The following is a 27,152-nucleotide window of genomic DNA, read 5'->3' as shown; positions in this document are numbered from 1 at the left end:
AGGAAACAAAATTCATTGCAGTTAAAATTTGATATATGAGATGCCTTGTTTTAATTATTCAGAGGCCACATGGAAAAATGTATCTTTTTAGGCAGTTCTTCAGGTTTGAGAGTGACTTGAAATATTTTTAACTATTTTGATCTCCCTACCTTAGATACAGTACACCTGGGATTGGGAATAGATAGGGCTGGACTGAGGTTAAAGAGAGACTAAGCACTCTAGGTCTGTACCCTGTTGAGTTCTGAAGAATGAGGTGATGTTCATAAAATATATAGAATTCTGAAAGGATTTGACAGGATCAGTGGAGAGGCTTTTGCATTCCCAGCTGCCCTGTTCAATGTCAAAGTAAATTTATTATTAAAGTACCATGTACTATCTTGAGATTTAACTTCTTGCAGGAAAATAGAAATAAAAAAGAATTAATGGAAAAAAAACAATACATAAACAAAGCAGGCCAGGCAGCATCTCTAGGAAGAGGTACAGTCGACGTTTCGGGCCGAGACCCTTTGTCAGGACTGCAACTTTTATGTGTGTTGTTTGAAATTCCAGCATCTGCAGATTTCCTCGTGTTTGCGTACATAAACAAAGTCTGCTAAACAACTAATGTACAAAAGAAGGTGAAATGTACAAATAAAAGAAATACACATGGTGCTGAGAATGTGAGGAATATTGGAACCAGGATTCGTAGTCTCAAAGTAAAGAGTCAGACCATTTGGGACAGAATTGAGGCGGAAATTCTGCACTGAGAGGGCAATAGATATGTGGCACGCTACCAAAGTTACTGACCATATTCAAGACAGAAATCAATAGCTTTTTAGTTATTTGGAGAAGCTGGAGATTTGATGTCAGGGCTGGAAAGTACCACCTTGCTCCTCTGACACTGTATCCTGTATTGCCAAACAATACGTGGTTCTGCCTTGTACTTGTAGAGTAGGCACGACTGAAAATTCATTTGGAACAAGAGTATTTGTCACTTAACCAAATCCACTGAGGCTGATTGTAAATTTGCCACAGTCCCATACCAGTGACAAAAGAAATCCATCTGATCAGCATAATCCTCTGTAAACCCTTGTGTCATTGTGGGCCTGGAAATTTATCTTTGTTGAAATTTGTGGAAGGCACAGCTGATTCTGGTTTTGTTTGCAGGCGATCGGACACCTGCTAGTATCCGATGGAACTTCTGGAAACGAACCTGAGGAGGAGGAAGACGGAATGAATGACATGAATCAGGATTTGATGTCCTTAATCTGGAATGAAGATTTGCGTGTTCAGGAAGTCCGACGTCTCCTTCAAAGCACACATCCCGTGCGAGTTAACGTTGTGCAGATGCCGGAAGTGAGTGACCACGAGTTCATTGAGGAAAAGGAAAACAGGTAAAGAAAACCCCACATAATAGTGGTGTAGCGGTTAGAGTTGCTACCATACTAGGCTTGACTATGAATTCACGATCTCCCAATCAACATTGTCAAGACCCTTGCATTGCGCTTTTTTTGTATTCTGCATTCTGCTTTCTTTTTACTATCATGATCTACCTGGATGGCACGTAAATAGAAGATTTTCACTCTTATCTCAGTACATTCGGCAATAATGAACCAATACCAGTCCTGTGGAGATCACAGAACCTCCTTGTGACTGTATGGGTTTCCCACAGGCTTCCTCTCTCATCCCATGACTTATGTACAGAGTGTCATACAGTCATGTAGCGCAGAACCAAGGCCTGATGTCCACCAAGTTCACACCCACAATCAACTGGATGCCATTCTTGACATGGATGCCATTGCCCTGCAGAAGGTCGGGGGGGGCACCAGGGGTTACGGCCTGGTGCCAGGCTGCCAGGGTGGGAGTCAGTTTGATCACCATTGACCTTGTACCATAAGGAATTCTCAAGGCTGGGGAAAGCTGTGCATTCCAAATAATGGAGTAGAAACCAGCCTCCATCATATTTCATAGGAGGTGATGAAATGGACTAGTGTCTGGGTGGTCTGCCAGCATGTCGAACAAGAGCAGCCAGGCCCCTTCACAATGCTAAGGCCGGGCACCTCACAGTCAGCATTTCCACATCAGCTTTGGGGCAATTCATTGCTACAGGGATGGCAATAAGGGCGTTGGTTCATGAGGTAACACGGAAGGCAAGGGTTCCTGCCAGGTTCTGAGCTTTCAGTGCTATTGTATTGCAGCTCTAGAAAATGTTATTTGGCTAAACCCTAAAGAGGCAATTCAGCACCGATTCCACTTGTGACACGAGACTTCTTATAGAAATCAGGAGCAGAAATCTTAGCATAGATCAGGGATTCCCAAACTTTTTTTGATGCCATAGACCCCTACCATTAACGGAGGGCTGCAAGGACCCCCGTTCGGGAACCCTTGGCATAGATGAGCAGATAGGTATCTGTGTGGCTCAATTTCTGATTGATTCTTTGAAGTCAATGTAATTTTAGTCTGAACCCTGTTTTGACTGATCTATTTACTTTCTGTGGTTTGGGCAGGGCTCTGACATAATACACACCTCACTCTGGCCGTTTGTTGAATTCCAGTAAACAGGAAATTGCTGTTCTGCCCTTCTGTTCACTTCATTTTGACTCCAAAATATTCCTGGTGGATATTTTGGTATTTTCTTATCTCTTTGCTTCTGCCCCCATCCCTTAGGATAACATCTGTGTTCTGATGGAACCATTTCAAGAAAAAGAAGCTCGTCTTTTATGTTGCACTATTTTTTACATTGTCATGCACTTTTGTACCAATGTTGTGCATCATTTATGTAACTACTTTTTGTCTACTTTTGAAGCCATGTCCAATTAAAATTTATTTGTTTTTAATTTGGTCAAGATTATCATTGGAATGAAATAGGATTGAGAAGTAACTCAGCAGTGACAGAGTGGCAGAATAGGCCTGAGGAACAAGATGGTTCACTTCTCTTCCTGTGTTCTTTTCTCCACACACCACCACCTGGGTTTGTCTCCACCAATTGATCAAAAGGCAGTGTACATTCAGAGATCAAGTTTGAAACTAATGGATACTCATTCACTGAAGCGTATGAGACGACATGCTCTATATGTAGGGTTGCCAACTTTCTCGCTCCCAAATAAGGGACAAAAGTAGCAGTCAAATATGGGACCCTTGTGTTTACCCTGAGAAAGACTACCATGACCATGAAGCCTTGTGCGGGCACCTGTGTGCGCATGCGTGTACGTGCCGATTTTTTTCTACAAATCGGCTTTGGCTTAATCTTCCCAATTCTGCTTTTACTGCATGTTAGTCTTATTTTAGGTTTTATGTGTTATTTGATATGATTTGGTAGGTTTTTTTGGGGTCTGGAAACGCTCTAAAATCTTTCCCATATAAATTAATCGTAATTGCTTCTTCGCTTTACGCCATTTTGGCTTACGAACGGTTTCACAGGAACGCTGTATCTTAGCGGGAGAAATACGGGACAAGGGCGGCCTCGTATGGAACAAACTAACTTAGCCCAATATATGGGATGTCCCGGCTAATACGGGACAGTTGGCAACCCTGTCTATATGCCTTACACTCCATTGTCTTTGGGCCTTTGGTCAGTTGAGGAAAAAGGTGTTCAAAGGTCAAGACTTCATGGTCTGGTGGGTAGCAGTGACATTGTCCTTCCATAAGCTTCTGAGACTTGAACTATCAACAGCACTGTATCCCCTTGCTAGCCAACATCTTAAGCACTGAGGTCCTGATTACTCTCTGTTAGCTCTCTCGATAGGGCATGTTCGTATATGCATTACCTGTCTCCTGAAACTGAAATTTTTATCTGAGTTCTGTCACAGGGAGAGGTGACCAGGTGGAAAGAGGAAAAAAATTCCAAGTCACAGCCTCCTTGGAGAAAAAAATTGCAGTTTGTGACTAATCCTTTGGCATTACAGGAGTGATACGGGCATGGATAGAGGAATGGCTCACAGGCAGGAGGCAGTGAGTGGGAGCAAAAGAGACCATTTCTGGTTGGCTGCCAGTGACTAGTGGTGTTCCTCAGGTGTCAGTACTGGGACCGCTACTTTTCACATTGTTTGTCAGTGATTTGGATCATAGAATTGATGGCTTTGTGGCAAAGCTTGCGGATGATATAATGATAGGTAGAGGGGTAGGTAGCAATGCGATTGCAGCAAGACTTCGACAAATTAGAAGAATGGGCAAAAAAGTGACAGATGGAATGCTGTGTTGGGAACTGTTTGATAATGCATTTTGGTAAAAGGAACAATAGTGCAGACTATTATCTAAATGGGTGGAAGGTTCAAATATCAGAAGGACTTAGGAGTCCTCATGTACGACTCCCAGAAGGTTAATTTATAGGTTGAGTCAGTGGTGAAGAAGGCAAATGCAATGTTGGCATTTACTTCAAGGAGAATAGAACGTTTAAGGAGATGATGTTGAGCATTTATAGGACACTAGTCAGGCCACACTTGGAGTATTATCAACGAATTCAGGCCCCACATCTCAGAAAGGATGTGTTGTCATTGGAGAGAATCCAGAGGGCGTTCACGAGGATGATTCTGGGAATGAAGCGGTTAACATTTGAGGAGCATTTGGCAGCTTTGGGCCTGTACTCACTGGAATTTAGAAGAATGTTGGGGGGATCTCATTGAAACCTACCGAATGTCGAAAGGACTAGATAGTCATAGTCATACTTTATTGATCCCAGGGGAAATTGGATTTCGTTACAGTTGCACCATAAATAATAAATAGTAATAAACCATAAATAGTTAAATAGTAAAAAGTAAATTATGCCAGGAAATAAGTCCAGGACCAGCCTATTGGCTCAGGGTGTCTGACCCTCCAAGGGAGGAGTTGTAAAGTTTGATGGCCACGGGCAGGAATGATGCTCTGTGTTGCATCTTGGTGGAATGAGTCTCTGGCTGAATGTACTCCTGTGCCCACCCAGTACATTATGTACTGGATGGGAGACATTGTCCAAGATGGCATGCAACTTGGACAGCATCCTCTTTTCAGACACCACCGTCAGAGAGTCCAGTTCCATCCCCACAACATCACTGGGTGGACATAGAAAGGATATTTCCTGTGGTGGGGGTATCCAGAACTAGAGGGCACAGCCTCAAAATTGAGAGACGACCCTTTAGAACAGAGGTAAGGAGAAATTTTTTTAGCTAGAGGGTACTAAATCTGTGGAATACTTCGCCACAGACTGCGGTGAGGCCAAGTCTGTGGGTATATTTAAGGCGGAAGTTGATAGTTTCCTGATCTGTCAAGGCATCAAAGGATATGGCGAGAAGGCAGATGTGTGGGGTTGAGTGGGATCCAGGATCAGCCATGACGGAATGGCAGAGCAGACTCGATGGGCTGAATGGCCTAATTTTGCTCTTATGTCTTATGGTCTTATCACTCAAAATGGGGAACAAATGGTACTGAGAACCTCAAGACCATTGACTAGGAGCACACAGAGGTCCTGAGTTAAATGGTGGAAGGAGCACAGCTCCCTATAATCCAACCTCTTGGCAACCCATCAAGCACTTCCTGCCTTGTCTGTGGAAGAATCTGTGGTTCTTATGCTGTCTTCATCAGCCACCTCAAAACCCACAGCACTGCAGTGGAAACATTTTCTCAGTCCTAAGGGGCTTCCTAAGAAGAAGTTATAAAATAGGGTGAAGGAGAGAGGAAATGTTCTAAGTTCAGAAAGTGAGGCTGATGATCCTTTGCAAGAATGATGTAACGCAACATGATATTCTTTATCACAGTTGCCCTGGTATTCTGATGACTAAGGATTAAATTAAACCGATATGAAGGTAGAATCTGCCTGAGTAAATCACTGGCTTGGAGAAGACTGTGGGCACTGGAAATTTGAAATAAAAACAGATCAGAGAGCACTAGTGGAATGAGAAACAGTGAGTGTGCCAGGTCAAAGACCCTTCATCAGAACTGATTGGTTGCTGTGTTGGGGTATCAAAATCTAGGGGCCATAAACAAACAGTTACTGAATCAGAACTGGAGCAAGAAAATCTCTTGAAGGTGCCCTAGGTGGTGGGGAGGCTGTGCCTGTGATGGAACTAGCTGAGTCTAAACCCTCTGTAGCCTCTTGTGGTCCTGTGCATTGCAGCTTGCTTCCCGGGCTGTGATGCAACCAGTCAGGATGCTCCCTGCCACGTGTCTGTGAAAATTTGCTGGAGTCTTCAGCGAGAGACTCAAGCTCCTCACAAAGTGAAGCTGCTGGTGTGCCTTATTTGTGATTGCATCAATATACTGGATTCGCTGAGATGTGACACCCAGAAAACCCATCCTACTCACCCTTTCCATTGCTGAGAATTCCCGTCAATGAGAACTGATGTGTGTTCTCCCAAATTCCCCTTCCTGAAGTCCACAATCAGGTCCCTGCTCTTGTTGATGTTAAGAACAATAAATAATAAATAAAGAAATCATGAAAATCTTATAAAAAACGTGGAACAGTACATCACAGGAAGATGATTTCATTTCAGCCATAATGTCTGTGCTGACTATATTGCCAAATTAAATCAAATTACCTGCCTACATGTGATCTATATCCCTTTATTTCCTGTCTGTCAATGTGCTGAAGTTCTTTTTAAACACCAGCATGTCTGTTTCCACCACCATCCTGAGCAACACTAACCAGGCACCTCCAGAGGATGTGGGGAATGTGGAAACTTTATGCCTGAGCCTAAATAAGAAATAAACGTAAAAGTACTAATAAACATGGAGCAGGAGGAACTCAGCAGGTTGAACAGATGGTTTGTTGTTCCAGATTCCAATGTCTGCAGTCTCTTGCTTTTCTAATGTAAGGGGGTTTCGACTTTTATGTTACTGCGGAGGCTAATTAAAATGGCGTCTTTGTTATGTTAATCTGGGGAATGCGGCTTTGTTGTGTTAAACGCTGAGAAAGTTTGCGCTAGCAGTTTGTTTTTGCTTTAGAGTGTGATAACAGAGTGCTATTAACCAATTGGGATAGTTGTTATGGTTTTGGTGTATTTGAAGATACTATATGCGCAGGGTTTTGGGGAGAAGGCGGGAGAGCGAGACAGAGGATGGACCAGGTGCTGTGAGTCCGCTAACGGGGTCGGACCCCGAGCAGGATGCTCGGCGAGGAGACGGAGACGGACTCGTGTGGAGTGTCTGGTCGACCACCGTTGTTGGTCCCAGGCAGCCGGTCGAGGTGGTCCGAGGGGTTGCAGGGTGAAGAAGAAGGTCCTTGAGCTCCAACAGTTTTTGTGCACGAAGAGATTGAACTTTGATAAGAGTGGCACCTTTTATTTTCCTTTTATATTTTATTCTCTTTTAATTATATAGTTCCAGTAATATCTATAAACTGTAAATCATTTAATTGCATCTGGTGTATTGTCTGTTATTTGGGCGGGGTGGGGTACCTCACACAGCATCCACACAAACGAATTACCCAGTTTGCCGGGGCCGAGGTTGTTTCCCTAGACGACAGCGAGCCGAGCGACCCTGAGGATGGCTGGGGGGGCTACACTAACAAAGATGTAAGTAAGGTTAGATGTGTACATGAGGATAAAAAAGAAATATAACAATAGGATTTGGTGCACTAAATGTCGGGAGGATGATTAATGAGGAGCAATAAATACCAATGTCAACTGGTTGCTCTGAAGCCCTGTCTGGCAGAAAATTCTAAATGAATCTATGAGTATGTACCATGATGATGTCATCGTGTCCTGTATGTGAATACTAAATATCTTGTTAAATCCTGCTGTTTGTTTCCCACTATCGTAGATTGTCTAATCTAGTTGTTTTTTACAGGTTGTTACAGCTCTGTCAACGAACTATGGCGCTCCCTCCAGGAAGAGGGATGTTCACGCTCTTCTCCTACCATCCAGTACCAACTGAGCCACTTCCTATTCCAAAGTTGAATCTCACTGGTATGTATTTTCAAGTAAACACTTTCAAAGTGCAATGTTTTTCAAATCGTTACCTTCATTGTCAAATTAAAGTTCTTTCTAGCAATCAGCTAGTCCTGCATACTGTAACAGATTGTGGTCTGGAAACCTATTTGCCACTTCACAGAAAAACTTGAGTGCCATATTCATCAGGATTTGGACTGGACTAATACTGAAAGTAGCCCTCACTGCGGTTGGAGATGTTTCTACGAAAAGGTTTGGGCAATCTCATCTCAAGACATAGTGTAGGGAGGCTGCAGAGAAAACCTTTCCTCTTTAAAGTCTGTAACCAAATACCAACAATGTTTAATCAGATGAACTGTGAATAGGTCTATGTTTAAGTGAGTGAATATAGTTAAACATTAAGGAGCAATATTATTGTTCAGTTCAGCTGATTACAATCTGCATTATCAAACTGATCCCGTGAAATGTTTCAGTCAGGCTATATTTTGGTCACTGGGGATTTTGTTCTGGTCATTTCATGCACAAGACCTAAATGCAGTGAGAAGGCCAGTGATCCCACTCATAGATCACTCCTGTGTTTATTGGCACGGAACATTAATTCTGGCTCTTTCCACAGATGCTGTGTTAACTGAGTGTTCCTAACATTTCCTGTTCTTCCTCAGCAGCTTTATTTCCATGGCAACTCATCCTATCAAAGGTATTCCTGTTTGTCCACATCATCCTACCCCATCCCATCTGCAACTTAAAACTAGCTTGTTTTCTCTACGCAATACACAAGTAGATGGAAGAACTCAATGGGCCAAAGAGCATCTATGGAGGGAAAATAGACAGTCAAAGTCTTCCCTCCCAATCCATATACCTTCCTAGTTGCTGCCCAAGCCACAGAGTTCCTGGAGGAGTTTTGTTTGTTGATGCAGATTCCAGCATCTGGAGTCTCTTATGTCTCCCTGTTTTCTATATACTTAAGTTTTGATGAAGGGTCTTTGGCCCAGTGACTTTGCTTCTCTGACCACAGATGCTACCTGACCTGCTGAGTGTTACCAGCATTTTCTGGTTTTATCGATCGATGTTGGTTCCCAGTCTAACACTGGTTTGAGTTTAAAATTCTAAATGTCACATTGAAATGCTTTCATGAAATCCATCCCATCCCATTTCTGCAATCATCTCAATCCTCTGAGATCTTGACGTTCTTCCAGTCTGACTCCTTGCATCTGCCTGATTTCCATTTCTGCAATCTTGCCACCCAGAGCTTCAGTTGCCTCGGCCCCAAGTTTTGGAAATTTATCTTAAATCTTTCTACATCTTGCTCTTGTGATAAGATACTCAGAACCTGGTGCACTGACTAATATTTTCACCACCTACCTCAATATATCTTTATGATTCTGGATCAATTTTTCTTTGATGATGCTTTTGTGAAATCCCTGGTGATGTTTTGTTTCATTAAGGGCACTATGTAAATATAAGTTGATTGAAATGAAAGAGAAGATTGGTAGCTTGGGTTGGTTCATATGCCTCGTAGATATTTTTCTTCCTGTCTATCCTATAGAGTGTTTGAGGTAGTCTCCACATTGGATTTAGTATTTTACCATTTGTTCTCTGCAATAAGGAGATTGCCCCAAACACTATTGAGGACACATGGGGAGAAGTCTATCTATGAGACTATGTGGATATCAGCTAGCCATAAGAAGACACAATCCTCTGTCACTCATGTCAGTACATGAAGGCCAAGGACAAGTTTGCCTGGAAACTATAAATGTCTTGGTGGAAGCACAAAATAAGAGATCAAAAGAATTCGTTGAAGCTTGGTTCTAAATGGAAGACTGTATTAACAAGCATATTGAACTGGATGCAATTTACGAACCTATGCTGCTGCGGGATCAGGGCTTAGTGTTCCGCGGACACCCGAGGAACAATGAGCCACTCACAATGGTTCCTGAACTCCACAGAAACAGCGCTCCTCTACAATCAGTGTGAGGTGCACTGATGATATCGCCTCGAATGGTGATGAAACGTTTCCAGCCTATTCTCTAGGCTAGGTGATCAACCCAATAAACATGTAAGTTGTTGTCAAGCCCTTAAATTAGCAGGCAGGTCTTGTATGAGAAATTTAGTAAAGTTGCCTATTCACCCTTGAAATAAGGCAAGTAAGAGTTAATTTTATTGGATTTGCATAAGTACAATGACACAAAAAGATTAATCCAAAGCAGTTTATAAAAGCATCTCTAGCATGAAGTATAAAGGAATTAAGGACTAGCTCTAGATTCATGCCAGGATAGATATTTTGAATGTCTTCGCAGCAGGTAGCTAAGCTGACCCTCAGTTTGTGCAGCAGCAGCTACTCTGGTTAAGTGTCACTGCAGTTTGCTGAGGGTGAAATCAGTTTCCTGCTTCTAATCACTGCTTATCAACTCCTGCTTTGAATAGAGATAAATGTGTGAATGTGGATTAAAGCTGAATGCTGAAATTCGCAGAGCTGCGATGCTTTGTGCCCTTCTAAAAGTTATTGAAAGACTGAAGTTTCATGTAAAATTTAATACCACAATGGCCCAATGACCAAAGTTTCATGGCACAAGAGAGCAGGAAGGACATAGTTTAACAATTAGAGCAATCTTCGAAAACTGCAATTTAACTTATGATAAATGTGCAAACTTCCTTCTGTGGTCTCTGAAGTGTGCAAAGCAAATGCTTGCAGTACCATTGTTATTAGCTCTTTTCTCATAAACCAGTTCTAAAAAAAATGATAGTTTTTTTTAATAAATGGATCTGGCATTGTACTTCAGAATTGTAATGCAAGTAGCTGCAATCGATTTGAATTACTTAATTATTTCCCTTTTTGAGGAAAGTATTTCGGAAATATAGTGTAGAAATTGCAGGGACCCTGGCCTAGGTACTTAAATGTCCCCACGCACGGGTGGGGTGCCAGAGGACTGGAGGATAGCTATTGCTGTTCCATTGTTCAATAAGGGCTCTAGGAATAAATTGAGAAATTGTAGGCTAGCAATCCGAACACCAATAGTGTGTAAATTATTGGAAGGAATTCTAAGGGACAGGATGTGTCAGTATTTGAATAGACAGAGTAACACACAGAAAATGCTAGAGGGACAGCATTTCATAGACAGGACCTGATCAGGATAGTCAACGTGGCTTTGTGTGTGGTAGGTTATGTATAACCAATCTAATAGAGGTTTTCGAGGAGGTTGATGAAGGAAAGACAGTACATGGACTTCAGCAAGGCTTTGATAAAGTCAAGCATAGGAGGCTGGTCCAGAACGATCAGTTACTTGGCATCCTGGGTGAAGCAGTAAACAGGATTCAACACTGGCCTAGTGAAAGAAGCCAGAGCGTGGTAGTAAATGGCTGCCTCTCCGACTGGAGACCTGTGACTGCTGGTGTGCCTTAGGCATTGATGCTGGGTCCATTATTGTTTATCATCCAAATTATTAATATAAATGCCAATGTGGTGAACTGGATCAGCAATTTTGCAGATGACACCAACATTGGGGGCGTAGTGGACAGCAAAGAAGGCTTTCAAAGCCTGCAACACACATCAAAGTTGCTGGTGAACGCAGCAGGCCAGGCAGCATCTGTAGGAAGAGGTGCAGTCGACGTTTCAGGCTGAGACCCTCCGTCAGGACTAACTGAAGGAAGAGTGAGTAAGGGATTTGAAAGTTGGAGGGGGAGGGGGAGATCCAAAATGATAGGAGAAGACAGGAGGGGGAGGGATAGAGCCAAGAGCTGGACAGGTGATAGGCAAAAGAGGATACGAGAGGATCATGGGACAGGAGGTCCGGGAAGAAAGACGGGGGGGGGAGGGGACCCAGAGGATGGGCAAGAGGTATATTCAGAGGGACAGAGGGAGAAAAAAGAGAGTGAGAGAAAGAATGTGTGCATAAAAATGAGTAACAGATGGGGTAGGAGGGGGAGGTGGGGCCTTAGCGGAAGTTAGAGAAGTCGATGTTCATGCCATCAGGTTGAAGGCTACCCAGACGGAATATAAGGTGTTGTTCCTCCAACCTGAGTGTGGCTTCATCTTTACAGTAGAGGAGGCCGTGGATGGACATGTCAGAATGGGAATGGGATGTGGAATTAAAATGTGTGGCCACTGGGAGATCCTGCTTTCTCTGGCGGACAGAGCGTAGACGTTCAAAGCGGTCTCCCAGTCTGCGTCGGGTCTCGCCAATATATAAAAGGCCACATCGGGAGCACCGGACGCAGTGTATCACCACAGTCGACTCACAGGTGAAGTGTTGCCTCACCTGGAAGGACTGTTTGGGGCCCTGAATGGTGGTAAGGGAGGAAGTGTAAGGGCATGTGTAGCACTTGTTCCGCTTACACGGATAAGTGCCTGGAGGGAGATAAGTGCCAGGAGGGAGATCAGTGGGGAGGGATGGGGGGGACGAATGGACAAGGGAGTTGTGTAGGGAGCGATCCCTGCGGAATGCAGAGAGAGGGGGGGAGGGAAAGATGTGCTTAGTGGTGGGATCCCGTTGGAGGTGGCGGAAGTTACGGAGAATCATATGTTGGACCCGGAGGCTGGTGGGGTGGTAGGTGAGGACCAGGGGAACCCTATTCCTAGTGGGGTGGCGAGAGGATGGAGTGAGAGCAGATGTATGTGAAATGGGGGAGATGCGTTTAAGAGCAGAGTTGATAGTGGAGGAAGGGAAGCCCGTTTCTTTAAAAAAGGAAGACATCTCCCTCGTCCTAGAATGAAAAGCCTCATCCTGAGAGCAGATGCGGCGGAGACGGAGGAATTGCGAGAAGGGGATGGCGTTTTTGCAAGAGACAGGGTGAGAAGAGGAATAGTCCAGATAGCTGTGAGAGTCAGTAGGCTTATAGTAGACATCAGTGGATAAGCTGTCTCCAGAGACAGAGACAGAAAGATCTAGAAAGGGGAGGGAGGTGTCGGAAATGGACCAGGTAAACTTGAGGGCAGGGTGAAAGTTGGAGGCAAAGTTAATAAAGTCAACGAGTTCTGCATGCGTGCAGGAAGCAGCGCCAATGCAGTCATCGATGTAGCGAAGGAAAAGTGGGGGACAGATACCAGAATAGGCATGGAACATAGATTGTTCCACAAACCCAACAAAAAGGCAAGCATAGCTAGGACCCATACGGGTGCCCATAGCTACACCTTTAGTTTGGAGGACCAGAATAGGCACGGAACATAGATTGTTCCACAAACCCAACAAAAAGGCAGGCATAGCTAGGTCCCATACGGGTGACCAGAATAGGCACGGAACATAGATTGTTCCACAAACCCAACAAAAAGGCAGGCATAGCTAGGACCCATACGGGTGCCAGAATAGGCACGGAACAAAGCCTGCGGCTAGATCTGGACCAGCTGGAAAATTAGTAGATGGAATTTAATGCAGACAAGTGTGAGATGTTGCACTTTGAGTGGACAGACACAGTGAATGATAGGCCACTGAGAAGTGCAGTACCACAGAGATCCATAATTCCTTGAAAGTATTGTCACCGGTAGATAAGGTCATAAAGAGAGCAATTGGCACAATGGCCTTTCATAAATCAAAGGTTTGAGTACAAGAGTTGGGATGTTATGTTGAAGTTGTGCAGACATTGATGAGGCCAAATTTGGAATATTGTGTACAGTTCTGGTCACTTAAGCCAGCTGGTGGCGTAGTGGCATCAGCGCTGGACTTCGGAGCGAAGGCTCCCGAGTTCGAATCCAGCCAGCTCCCCTGCACGCTTTCCATCCATGCTGGGTTGAGCGTCGAGCTAGCAACTCGGCCTTGTAAAAATAAGAAAGCCTGCTAAAAAAATAACGCCATCACAATGGCGTCCTGATGACTCCGCTCGGAGTTAAGGGCTTTCTTCTTCTGGTCACCTACATTTGTACCTACAGAAAATACATCAATAAGATTGAAAGAGTACAGGAAAGATTTACCAGGATGTTGACAGGACTTGAGGACCTGAGTTACTTGTAGGAAAATGAGAGGATAGAGATATACAAAATTATGAGGGGTATGAATAGGGTAATACAAAAGCAGGTGTTTTGGCACTGAGGTTGGGTGAGACAACTAGAGTTAATAGTTAAGGGTGAATGGTGGAGTACCTAAAAGGAACACGAGGGGGAACTTCTTCACTTAGAGGTTGATTCAAGTGTGGAAAATGAGCTGCCAGTGGAAATGGTGGGCGCAGTTTCAATTGTAACATGAATGAGAAGTTTAGATAAGTACATGCATGGGAGCGGTATGGAGAATTCTGGTCCGCATGCGGGTCACTGAGACTAGACACAGACTCTATATGGGCCAAAGGACCTGTTTTGGTGCTGTAGTGCTCTATGCCTCTATAATATTGCAGAAAATAGCTGGCAGGAGTGATGAATGTGGTAAATATGTTATGTCTGTGGATGGGAGGGAGAGTGAAGCACCTGGGCATTGGTACCAGGTCTGGAGTAAAGAGAGTAAATATCTTGAGGAGAAGCATAATTTTTAAGGGTCCTACAGAAATCAAAAATTTGTTTCAGATGTAAATCCCAGGACACCTCTATCCTGTTAAGAGAACCAATTCTTCTGAAACTATCTCAAGGAATAGCAGGAGAATAATCCTCAGATTATTTTTTTTTCTTTTTAAAGAAATGTCCAATAAACCCCACCCTCCCAATTTATCTGGTCAATGTCATTTTCTACTTGTGAGAGCTTCCTCTGCATAAGTTGGTTATCATGCTCCTTCACATTGAAGTAGTGCCTTGTGGTGTCAAGTGATAATGAAAGACATTGTTACCATCATATGCACAAGGACATGTATTCACATGTTCAATGAAATACTTGGTTGCAGCAGTATTCACAAGCAGAACATAAATTGTTTGCTATTTTTATAAGAAAAAGCACGATTAACAAAAAAAATGCCAAGTCCATTTTAGTGAAAAGTGATTAGGGTAGTTATAGTGTTGATAAAATTCCGCTCTCCATCTTCTTATTGTGTTTTCTGCCTCCTCCTTTTCTAGTGCTGAGGAAGGGCCTCGGCCCAAAACGTCAACTGTTTATTTCCCTCTGTAAATGCTGCCTGACTTGCTCAGTTCCAGCATTTTTTGTGTGTTGGCTCAAGATTTCCAACATCTGCAGAATCTCTTATGTGCATGTAATTATGATTAGTGCTTTAGTGGGTGGTTCAAGAACAAAATGGTTGAACAGAAGTAGCTCTTCTCCATGCTGGTGATGGGGGACTTATGGTTCTTTGCCACTTGCCCAATCGTAGCTGCAAAGATTTGGAATGGCCCAGATGTTGCCGTCTTGTGGCAGCACCTCCTGTAGATTTGCAAGGGTGGGGAAGGATGTGCTTGTGATGTACTGGGCAGAGCCCACTACTCTCTTGTGTTCCTGCACATTCGAAATGTTGTACCAGACCTTGATGCAGCCACTCATGATGCTTTCAACAATGCATCTGTCAAAGTTTGTTGGAGTATTCAATGCCAAGCCATGCCTTCTTAACCTCCTAAGAAGTTAAATACTTTGGTGTGCTTTCCTTATCATTACATCCATGTCATTTCATATGTTAACACCCAAGAACTTAAAGCTGATGGCTGTCACCACCTTTAATCCCCCAATGTAAGCTGGTGCATTTTTGACCACCTTTTCCCTCCTGAAGTCAACAATCAATTCTGTAGTTTTGCTGACATTCAGCAAGAGCTTGATTTACCCTCAACTTAGTAACCTACCTCGCTCAGGTAAGCTGACTCACCACCACCTATCATTCATCCAATAGTAGCAGTGTCATCTGCGAATTTGGAGCTGCGCTTACCCACATAATCGTGAGTGTACAGAGTATAAAGCAGGTGTTGAAGCATGCAATCTTGAGGTGCACCTGTGCTCATTGTTCGTGAGGAGGAAATGTTGATACCAGCCCTCACTGGCTGAGGTCAGAAGATGATGAAGCCAAATATCCAAAAGGCTTGGGTCTTGGTACTTGATGATGAGTTTTGATGAGATGATTATGTCAGACGTCAAACTGTAGTCTATGAATGGCAGCCTGATGTATGAGTTGATCAGATGGTCCCGAGCAGAATGAAGAAGTCACATCGGCTCTTGACCTGTTGTGGCAGTAGGCAAATTGGAGGGGATTCAGGTCATCTCTGAGGCAGGAGTTGTCCTGCACCATAACCAACCTCTTGGAGCACTTCATACAGTTGATGTAAGCACTACCAGATGGTAGTCATTGAGGCAGGCCACTACACTCTTCTGCGCACCTGTACAATAGATAGCTTCTGAAGCAGGTGGAAACCTCAGACCGCAGAGGCAAGGGGTTGAGTACGTCTATAGATACTCCAGCCAGGTGGTCCACACAGATATCTAGCGCTCAGCCAGGACCAGGCGCCGTTCAAGGATTCAGCCTCTTGAAGGATGCTCCGAATTCGGCTTTGGAGACTGGAATTATAGACTCTGGGGCATGTTGATATTAAGGGAGAGGAGGTGTTGGAGTTGTTAAAATACATTAGGACGGATAAGTCCCCGGGGCCTGATGGAATATTCCCCAGGCTGCTCCACGAGGCGAGAGAAGAGATTGCTGAGCCTCTGGCTAGGATCTTTATGTCCTCATTGTCCACGGGAATGGTACCGGAGGATTGGAGGGAGGCGAATGTTGTCCCCTTGTTCAAAAAAGGTAGTAGGGATAGTCCGGGTAATTATAGACCAGTGAGCCTTACGTCTGTGGTGGGAAAGCTGTTGGAAAAGATTCTTAGAGATAGCATCTATAGGCATTTAGAGAATCATGGTCTGATCAGGGACAGTCAGCATGGCTTAGTGAAGGGCAGATCGTGTCTAACAAGCCTGATAGAGTTCTTTGAGGAGGTGACCAGGCATATAGATGAGGGTAGTACAGTGGATATGATCTACATGGATTTGGTAAGGCATTTGACAAGGTTCCACACTGTAGGCTTATTCAGAAAGTTAAGGCATGGGATCCAGGGAAGTTTGGCCAGGTGGATTCAGAATTGGCTTGCCTGCAGAGGGTGGTGGTGGAGGGAGTACATTCAGATTGGAGGATTGTGACTAGTGGTGTCCCACAAGGATCTGTTCTGGGACCTCTACTTTTCGTGATTTTTATTAATGACCTGGATGTGGGTGGTAGAAGGGTGGGTTGGCAAGTTTGCAGATGACACAAAGGTTGGTGGTGTTGTAGATAGTGTAGAGGATTGTCAAAGATTGCAGAGAGACATTGATAGGATGCAGGAGTGGGCTGAGATGTGGCAGATGGAGTTCAACCCGGAGAAGTGTGAGGTGGTACACTTTGGAAGGACAAACTCCAAGGCAGAGTACAAGGTAAATGAACAGGATACTTGGTAGTGTGGAGGAGCAGAGGGATCTCGGGGTACATGTCCACAGATCCCTGAAAGTTGCCTCACAGGTGGATAGGGTAGTTAAGAAAGCTTATGGGGTGTTAGCTTTCATAAGTCGAGGGATAGAGTTTAAGAGTTGCGATGTAATGATGCAGCTCTATAAAACTCTGGTTAGGCCACACTTGGAGTACTGTGTCCAGTTCTGGTCACCTCACTATAGGAAGGATGTGGAAGCATTGGTAAGAGTACAGAGGAGATTTACCAGGATGCTGCATGGTTTATAAAGTATGGATTATGATCAGAGATTAAGGGAGCTAGGGCTTTACTCTTTGGAGAGAAGGAGGATGAGAGGAGACATGATAGAGGTGTACAAGATAGTAAGAGGAATAGATAGAGTGGATAGCCAGTGCCTCTTCCCCAGGGCACCACTGCTCAATACAAGGGGACATGGCTTTAAGGTAAGGGGTGGGAAGTTCAAGGGGGATATTAGAGGAAGGTTTTTTACTCAGAGAGTGGTTGGTGCATGGAATGCACTGCCTGAGTCAGTGGTGGAGGCAGATACACTAGTGAAGTTTAAGAGACTACTAGACAGGTATATGGAGGAATTTAAGGTGGGGGCTTATATGGGAGGCAGGGTTTGAGGGTGGGCACAACATTGTGGGCCGAAGGGCCTGTACTGTGCTGTACTATTCTATGTTCCATCCAGAGATGTAGGGGTTTGGATAGATATTTCATCGTTCTCCCTATCAAAGCATATGTAAAAGGCATTGAGCTCATATGGGAGTGATGAGTTGTTGCCACTTATGCTACCTGATTGAACCTTGTAGGAAGTTACATTGTGCAAGCCCTGCCACAGATGTCAAGTGCCCCATCTGTGATTAAAGTATAGTCCAAAGTCACGTCTTTGTGCTTGTAGTGATGTTCTGGAGGTCATACCTGGATTTCTTATACGACTCTAGGTTACCAGCCCAAAGTGCCACAGATCTAGCCCTCAGCAGATTGCGAATTCCCTGGTTCATCCAGGGTTTCTGATGGGGAGGACTCAGGATACTTATATAGGTACACATTTATCCATTCATGTCCTTATGAAGTCAGTGATGAATGTGGGATATTCATTTAGGTCAACGGGCAAATACTTCAACACGGTCCAGTTCTTTTTTTTTCTTTTTCTTTTCTTTCTTTTAGGTAGGGGTATATATCGGGGGGGGGGAGGGGAGAGGCTAGATATTATTCCATGTAATCATGTTTGAAAACTCAATAAAAATTATATTAAAAAAAACACGGTCCAGTCCACCAACTCAAAATATTCCCTAATGCTCGGCTCTGCTTTTGCTTTCTGCCTCTTCACCAGTGCTGCTTAAAACATCACCAAACCTTCCAGAACATGATCTTTTATATAATTCAGGAAAATCCTGCGAAGTATTTGAGTTTGGAAGACAGGGAACAGAACCTTATGAAAGGTCTTCGCACGAAACAGCAACTGTTTATTTCCCTCCATGGATGCTGCCCGAGTTCCTCCAGCATTTTGTGTGTGTTGAACCTTAATTTGTTTTGCTTTACTTATGTGACTTCCCTTCCCAAGCATTACAACTTACTGAAGTAAGTAATAGTGATGGTCCAGCAATGGTCACAGTCATAGTCTAACAACATGAGAGAGAAGTTGTATTTGTGCAGTTCCATCCGCTTGCTCAGGACATCCAGACTTGATAGACAACAACATACTTTTATTTTTAATTCACTGTTGTGGTACTGGTATTAGAGCCAGTCCAAAAGAGGTTCACTCAACTAATTCTTGGGATGAGAGGGTGAGCATTCTATTGTGGGCAATGTTACAATAGTCATGGGGGACTTCAATATGCAGGTAGATTGGAAAAATCAGGTTGCCACTGGATTTCAGGAAGGAGAATTTCTAGAGTGCCTCCAAGATGGATTGGGTGTTGTGCAATAAACCAGAATTGATTAGACAGCTTAAGGTAAAAGAACCCTTAGGGATAAGTGATCATAATTTGATCAAATTCACCCTGAAATTTGAGAAGGAGATGCTAAAGTCAGATGTATTAGTAATACTGTGGAGCAAAGAGAATTACAGAAGCATGACAGAGGAGTTGACCAGAATCAATTTGGAAATGAGCACTGGCAGGTATGACGGCAGAGCAGCAATGGGTGGAATTTCTGGAAGCAATTCAGAAGGCACATGATATATACATCCCAAAGAGGAAGAAGTATTCTGTAAGAAAGGTAACACAACCATGGCAAAGCCTACATAAAAGCTAAAGAGAGGGCATAAAATAGAGCAAAAATTAGTGGGAAGTTAGAAGATTGGGAAGCTTTTAAAAAGCAACAGAAGGCAACTAAAAAAGCCATTAAGAAGGTAAGGATGGAATACGAAAGTAAGCAAGCCTATAATGTTAAAGAGGATACCAAAAGTTTCTTCAGACACAAAAGTGTAAAAGAGAAATGGGAATGAATATCAGATTGCTGGAAAATGATGTGGAGGACATAGTAATGGAGGACCACAAAATAGCAGATGAACTGAATAAGTATTTTCCGTCAGTCTTCACTGTGGAAGACACTAGCAGGATGGTGGAAATTCCAGGTGCCAGGGTACATGAAGTGTGTGAAGTTACCATAACTAGAGAGAAAGTTCTTGGGAAACTGAAAGTAGATAAGTCACTTGGATGTGATGGTGTACACCCCAGCGTTCTGAAAAAGGTGGCGGAGAGATCGTGGAGGCATTAGTGATGATCTTTCAAGAATCACTAGATTCTAGAATGGGTCCAGAAGACTGAAATTTTCAAATGTCACTCCACTCTTCAAGGACAGAGAGAGGCAGAAGAAAGGAAACTATAGACCTGTTAGTCTGAACCTCAGTGGTCAGCAAGGTGTTGGAGTTGATGGTTAAAGGTGTGATTTCAGGGTACAGTGGCTGATTGGCAGGAGGCAAAGAGTGGGAATAAAGGGAGCCTTTTCTGACTGGCTGCCACTGACTAGTGGTGTTCCACAGGGGTCTGTGCTAGGACCGATTCTTTTTACGTGATATGTCAGTGATGTGGATGATGGAATTGATGGCTTTGTTGCAAAGTTTGCCGAAGATAAGAGGATAGATGGAGGGGCAGCTAGTTTTGAGGAATTAGAGGAGGACTTAGACGGATTAAGAGAATGGGTAAAGAAATGGCAGATGGAATACAATGTCAGAAAGTGTATGGTCATGCATTTTGCTAGGAGAAATGAAAGGGTTGCCTATTTTCTAAATGGATAGAAAATACAAAAAACTGAGGTGCAAAGAGACTTGGGAGTTCTTGTGCAGGATTCCCTAAAGGTTAATTTGTAGATTGAGCCTGTGGTGAGGAAGGCAAATGCAATGTTAGCATTCATTTCAAAAGGACTAGAATATAAAAGCAAGTATGTAATATTGAAACTTTATAAAGCACTGGTAAGGCCTGATTTAGAGTATTGTGAGCAGGTTTGGGCCCCTATCTGAGAAAGGATGTGCTGAAACTGGAGTGGATTCAAAGGGGGTTCATGGAAATGATTCCAGGATTGAATGGCTCGTAATCTGAAGAGCATTGGATGGCTCTGGGCCTATATATACAAGCATTCAGAAGAATGAGGAGTGACCTCATTAAAACCTATTGAATGGTGAAAGGCCTTGATAGAGTGGATGTGGGGAGGATGTTTCATTTGGTGGGAGAGTCTAAGACCAGAGGACACAGCCTCAGAATAGAGAGGCGTCCTTTTAGAACAGAGATGAAGAGGAATTTCTTTAGCCAGTGAGTGGTGAATCTGTGGAATTCTTTGCCACAGGCAGCAGTGAAGGCCATCTTTATGTATATTTAAGGCAGAGATTGATAGATTCTTGATTGGTCAGGACATGAAGGGATAAGGGGAGAAGGCAAGTGACTGGGGCTGAGAAGAAAACTGGATCAGCCATGAAGAACTGTGGGAGTAGACTCGATAGGCCAAATGGCCTAATTCTTCTCCTATATCGTATGGTCTTATGGTCTAAAGAAATTGGATCTACAGAGTTTGGAGTTTAGGCAATCCTACAGAAATATGTAAGATCCTTTGGGGATATTATGAGGAGTTTCCGCCAGTTCGTGAATCTCTAATAAAGGGATGAAGTTAGGATACTGTCATTTACACCACCTTTTGCAGATTGTAATGAAACTCTAGAGCTCTCTGACTCAGGGATCTGTGTAAGCTGAATCATTGGGGACATTTAATGAGGAAGTAGATAGATATTTGAAAGATTATGGATTTGAGGAATGCAGGGATCTGGCACAGAAGAGGAGATAAGGCCTAAGACCATGATGATTTTGAATGGGAGGGCAAGTTTGAGGGGTTCTGTGGCCTAGTCATGCTCCTATTTTTTTGTTTTTGTAAGTAATGTTGAAACTGGGACATCAATATCATTCTCAGTAAGCCCTCAGGTATGTGACCAAAGTTATGACGAATAGTACTGCATTGGGGATAAATATTAGCTAGAATAGCAGACATCTTTTATGAGACATAGGAGAGTCTAAAGTTCAAGGAGACAGCCTCAGAATATGAGATGTCTCTTAGGAAGTGAGATGAGGAGGAATGTTTTCAACCAGAGGGTGTTGAATTGGTGGAATACATTGCTACAGAGGGCTGAGGAGGTCAGTTTCCTGGGGAGTTTAAGGCAGAGATTGATAGGTTCTTCATTGATTGAGAGGTTAACGTTTACAGTGTAAAGTCAGGAGAAGATGGTTGAAAAATAGTCAGTTATGTTTAAATGGCAGAAGAGACACAGTGTGCCAAATGGCATTCTTTTCCTGTACCTTATGGCCTTATGCCACCTGAGAAGAGAAATAGGATAGCGATGAAGTGCCTCATCTAAAAGCTGCTGGATTCCCCTGAGCACCAGCATTGCTCTGACTGTCACCCTGGATCACACGGTCAAGCTGCAGCAGTGAGTCACGAAGCCACCATTTTCACAATCACTTGTCAGGAGAATCATTCGACCACAGTCAGCAGCTGTTGGCTCAATTTAACAAGGACTCCTACCAAATGGGTGACTGTGGTTTTCAACAATCTGGGATGTGGCCAATCCAGATTAAAGCAAGAAGCACAAAGAGTGCTATAACCAAGTCAGAAGTCCTAAATGAATAGTTTCTGCTCTCAGCATCTATTTCATTATGTGAAGAGCAGTTACTGCAGATTTTAATGTATTATTTCTGTTGTACTGAGTCTGACCATCCTGACAGATTGGTCACGGTTTACACAATGGCCATGTATTGTCAGAGTACAAAGTTTAAATCTATTGCAATAAAATTTTCTCTGATTTTGTCACTTTCTTCAACCTCTTGCACAAATATCAAGTTTTTTACACTATTCAGAGTTTTCCAATTCTCATATTATCAATTCTTGTGATGTTTATCTAAATTAAAGACCAGTTGTGCTGTAGATTCCAGGGATTTGATTAGGCTTATTGCATATTGTCTTGTTACAACTATCACTGCATTGTTTCATTGCATCATTTTGGGTATGATCCTTTCTGGCTTCCAAAATTCGTAGAGCAAAGAGCTAATATAATTATACTAGTGGTGTACTTCAGATATTTAATGTGTTCCATATTGATTCTAACTGTTCATGTTGTACTTAGATAATATAAAGCACTTTCTGTCCCTAATTATACTTATGTTAAATATAATTGAAGTATAATTAAGAATCTTTGCACACTTTGTACTGGTGATTTTTCTAAACTACTGCAATTATCTAAGATAAAAAGAGAAAAAGATGGAAACACTCAGCAAGTCAGCCAGCATCTCTGTGGGGAAAACAAAAACAGTGTTAATATTTTAGGTCAGAACTGGAAAAGAGAGGTTAAACAAGATAGTTTTAAGTAGAAGGAAGGAATAGATAGGATCGAGGTTTCCAGGTCAAATGAGCCCAACTTGGCTGATATTCCAGTAGCTGACAGTGTACTGGACTGATCACAGTTTCATGGACTCTGGGTTCATTTGATCACAGTCGAAACTCCTCAGAGCCATTAGGCAAGTTGCAGGCATACGTAGCAGGCCTGTACTCTGCCCAATTCTGCCCTTTTCGGCAGGCTACAATCATCGTGAGTAGTTGATCTTTTGGCTGAGGAAGTACGAGGTTTAAAGGGTCCAGGTCTTTTTGGGACTTTTCAGCAGCCTGTAATCATCACAGTCTATTAGGCACCTAGCAAAGACCAGTAAAAGAGAAGCAATGTGTAAGCAGAGCGGCCATTGTTGGAGTGGACAGTGTTAAAGTGGTCAGGCTTTGGCTCAACAGGCTTGGATGAGAACAGCCAGAGGCTGTCAGTAGTTTTCTAATTTTTTTTTCTCCTTCTTTGTCTGTTAGCACATGGCTATGCGGTGAGAGTGGATCCAGGATTAGTGGCATGTTCTTCGTGTGAGATGTGGGAACTCTGGGAGACCTCCAGTCTCCTTGATAACTACATCTGCATGAAGTGCATCGAGCTGCAGCTCCTTAGAGACTGTGTTGAGGAGCTGGAGCTGGATGACCTTCGGCTTGTGTGGGAGAATGAGGAGATGATAGATAGGAGCTAGTTGGAGGAGGCAGGTACCTGTGTGGATATCAGGAGAGGGAAAGGGGATAGGCAGACAGTGCTGAGTATCCTTGTGGCTGTACCCTTCAATAATAAGTATACCACTTTAGATACTATTGGGGGGACAACTAACTAGGGGGGAGCCACAGCAACCAGGTCTCTGACTCTGACTGAAGGGAAAGCAGGAGAAGAGGAGTGCAGGAGTGATAGGGTCTTCCACAGTTAGAGGAGCAGACAGAGGATTCTGTGGATGTGAAAGAAACACCTGGATGGTATGTTGCCTTCTGGTTGCCAGGGTCAGGGATAAGGCCGTAAGACATAGGGGCAGAATTAGGCCATTTTGCCCATCAAGTCTGCTCCGCAGTTCAATCATGGCTGATCCTTTTTCCCCCTCCTTAGCCCCATTCCCCGGGCTTCTCCCCGTCACCTTTGATGCCGTGTCCAATCAAGAACCTATCAAGCTTTGCCTTATATACACCCAACAACCTGGTCTCCATCGCTGCCTGTGGTAATAAATTCCATAAATTCACCACTCTCTAGCTAAGGAAATGTCTCCATATCTCTGTTTTAAATGGGCGATGAATGCAGGACTGAAGGTGTTATATTTGAATGCAAACAGTATATAGAATAAGGCAGGTTATATTTATCAGGTATGATGTTATAGACATCACTGAGTCATGATTGAAAGATCATAGTTAGGAGCTTATCATCTAAGGATACATATTGTATCGAATGTATGGGCAGGTAGGCAGAGGGAATGGGGTGGGTCTGTTGGTAAAAAATCAAATCAAATCCTTAGAAAGTGGTGCTATAGGATTGGAAGATGTAGAATCCTTGTAGGTAGAGTTGAGAAACTGCAAGGGTAAAAAGATCCCGATGGGAGTTACATACAGGCCTCTGAACAGTAGCCACATGTGGGCTACAAATTACAAACGGGAGATAGAAAAGGCATGCAAAAGGAGCAATATTACGATAATCAAGGGGGATTTCAATACAGGTTTCCCCTGCCATCCGAAGGTAGAGCGTTCCTATCAAACGGTTCGTAAGCCGGAATGTCGTAAAGCGAAGAAGCAATTACCATTTATTTATATGGGAAAAATCTGTGAGAGTTCACAAACCCAAAAAATAACCTACCAAATAGACAAAAGACAATAGGTGCTGGAGTAGGCTATTCGGCCCTTTGAGCCAGCACCGCCATTCACTGTGATCATGGCTGATCATCCACAATCAGTATCCAGTTCCTGCCTTATCCCCATAACCTTTGATTCTGCTATCTTTAAGAGCTCTATCCATATCTTTCTTGAAAGTATCCAGAGACTTGGCCTCCACAGCCTTCTGGGGCAGAGCATTCCATACATCCACCACTCTCTGGGTGAAAGTTTTCCCCCAACTCCGTTCTAAATGGCCTATCCCTTATTCTTAAACTGTAGCCTCTGGTTCCGGACTCACCCATCAGCGGGAACATGCTTCCTGCCTCCAGCGTGTCCAATCCCTTAATAATCTTATATGTTTCAATAAGATCCCCTCTCAGCCTTCTAAATTCCAGAGTATACAAGCCCAGTCGCTCCAATCTTTCGACATATGACAGTCCCACCATCTCGGGAATTAACCTTGTGAGCCTACGCTGCACTCTCTCAATAGCAAGAATGTCCTTCCTCAAATTTGGAGACCAAAACTGCACACAGTACTCCAGGTGTGGTCTCACCAGGGCCCTGTACAGCTGCAGAAGGACTTCTTTGCTCTTATACTCAATTCCCCTTGAAGGCCAAAATGCCATTAGCTTTCTTCACAGCCTGCTGTACTTGCATGCTTGCTTTCAGTGACTGATGTATAATAAATGTCAAATAACACATGAATAAATAAACACATAAATAACACAAATAACACATAAAACCTAAAATAACAGTAACACATAGTAAAAGCAGGAATGATATGATAAATACACAGCCTATATAAAGTAGAAATACTTTTCCACAATCATTGTCGCACTGTTCTCCGTAACGAAAATCTCACGCAAGTGCTCTCAGCAGAAACACGGCGCAAGCGCTCTCAGCAGAAACACTCTGTCCAGTAACCTTTAAGCTATGAAGCTGCCAAATCATACCAAATAATGCATAAAAATACACAGCCTATATAAAGTAGAAATAATGTATGTACAGTGTAGTATCACTTACCGGAATTCGGACCGCGCCGAGCACACTGATGATGGTGTGTTAGGCTGAGTCGTCGGAGGTTGGGGTGGTGCAGTGGACCCTATCCTCCGGGCCGCCGACCGATACAAATCCGTGGAGAATGCAGCGGTAGCCGGGACGCACCCAGCACATCTTTAAGAAAAAAGCCGAAATAAACAAGCTAATTAATTATGTGCCGCCCGGCACGTAAATGTCAGCCCAGATCAGAGACGACGCAATGCCGGCTAGAATGCAATTCTGGGGGAAGCGCTTGGCTGCTCGGGGCGCGTGCTGCCTTTTATCGCATGCTGCTTTTTTCGTAACAGTGAAAACACCTTCTGTTAACAAAAACAGGGAACAAATGTAGGTCTTTTGTAACAGCGAGGTTTCATAAAGCGAACCGTTTGAAAAGCGGGGGACACCTGTATTTACATAGATTGGGAGAATCAGGCTGATGCTGGGTCCCAAGAAATGGAAGTTGTAGAATGCTGAAGAGAATTTTCTTCAGAACAGCTTATGGTTGAGCCCACTTAAGGATTAGCTTTTCTGGATTGGGTGTTGTGTAATGAAGCAGATTTGATTAGGGAGCTTAAGGTAAAGGAACCCTGAGGAGACATTGATTGTAATATGATAGAATTCACCATGCAGTTTGAGAGTGAGAAGCTAAAATCAGATGCATCAGTATTAAGTGGAGTAAAGAGGATTACAGAGGCATGTGAGAGGAGCTGGCTAAAGTTGATTGGAAGGGGACACCAGCAGTGGCGACGGCAGAACAGCAATGGCTGGTGTTTCTGGGAGCTGTTCCGAAGGCGCAGGGTAGATACATCCCAAGTATGAAGAAGTATTCTAAAGGAAGAATGACACAACCATGGCTGACAAGGGAAGGCAAAAACAGCATGAAAGTAAAAGAGGGGGCATGCATTATAGCAAAAATTAGTAGGAACTTAGAGGATTGGGAATTTTTTTAAAAAACCAACACAAGGCAACTCAAAAAGCCATAAGAAGAGAACAGATGAAATATAAAGGAAGTTTTGGGCCCCTCATCTATTGTGCTGACATTCAAGATGGTCCATGTGAGGTTAACAAGAATGATTCCTGAGTGAAAGGGTTAATGTATGAGGGGCATCTGATGGCTTTGGGCCTTCACTTACTGAAGTTTAGAAGAATTAGAGGGGTCTCATTGAAACGTATCGAATATTGAAAGGCCAAGATTGAGTGGATATGGAGAGAATGTTTCCTATATTGGGGGAGTCTTGGACCAGAAACACAGCCTCAGAATAGAGGGACGTCCA

At 43.4% G+C, this 27,152-nt stretch overlaps 1 protein-coding gene across 4 annotated transcripts in view; it reads left to right on the top strand.

The window, feature by feature from the left end:
* The window catches only part of anapc1 (anaphase promoting complex subunit 1), a 232,455-nt gene that overhangs the window by 104,968 nt on the left and 100,335 nt on the right, over positions 1-27,152 (top strand). For all 4 annotated transcript variants that reach the window (XM_072246952.1, XM_072246951.1, XM_072246958.1 and 1 more), the window contains 2 exons: positions 1,147-1,373; positions 7,738-7,856. In XM_072246952.1, coding sequence (XP_072103053.1) covers positions 1,147-1,373; positions 7,738-7,856 — 346 coding nt within the window. The remainder of the gene's footprint in view (positions 1-1,146; positions 1,374-7,737; positions 7,857-27,152) is intronic.

This window comes from Mobula birostris, chromosome 2 (assembly GCF_030028105.1).
Source record: "Mobula birostris isolate sMobBir1 chromosome 2, sMobBir1.hap1, whole genome shotgun sequence".
NCBI classification, from domain to species: Eukaryota; Metazoa; Chordata; class Chondrichthyes; order Myliobatiformes; family Myliobatidae; genus Mobula; species Mobula birostris.
The sequence above is the reverse complement of the archived record's forward strand: the minus strand, read 5'-3'. Positions and strand labels throughout refer to the sequence as shown.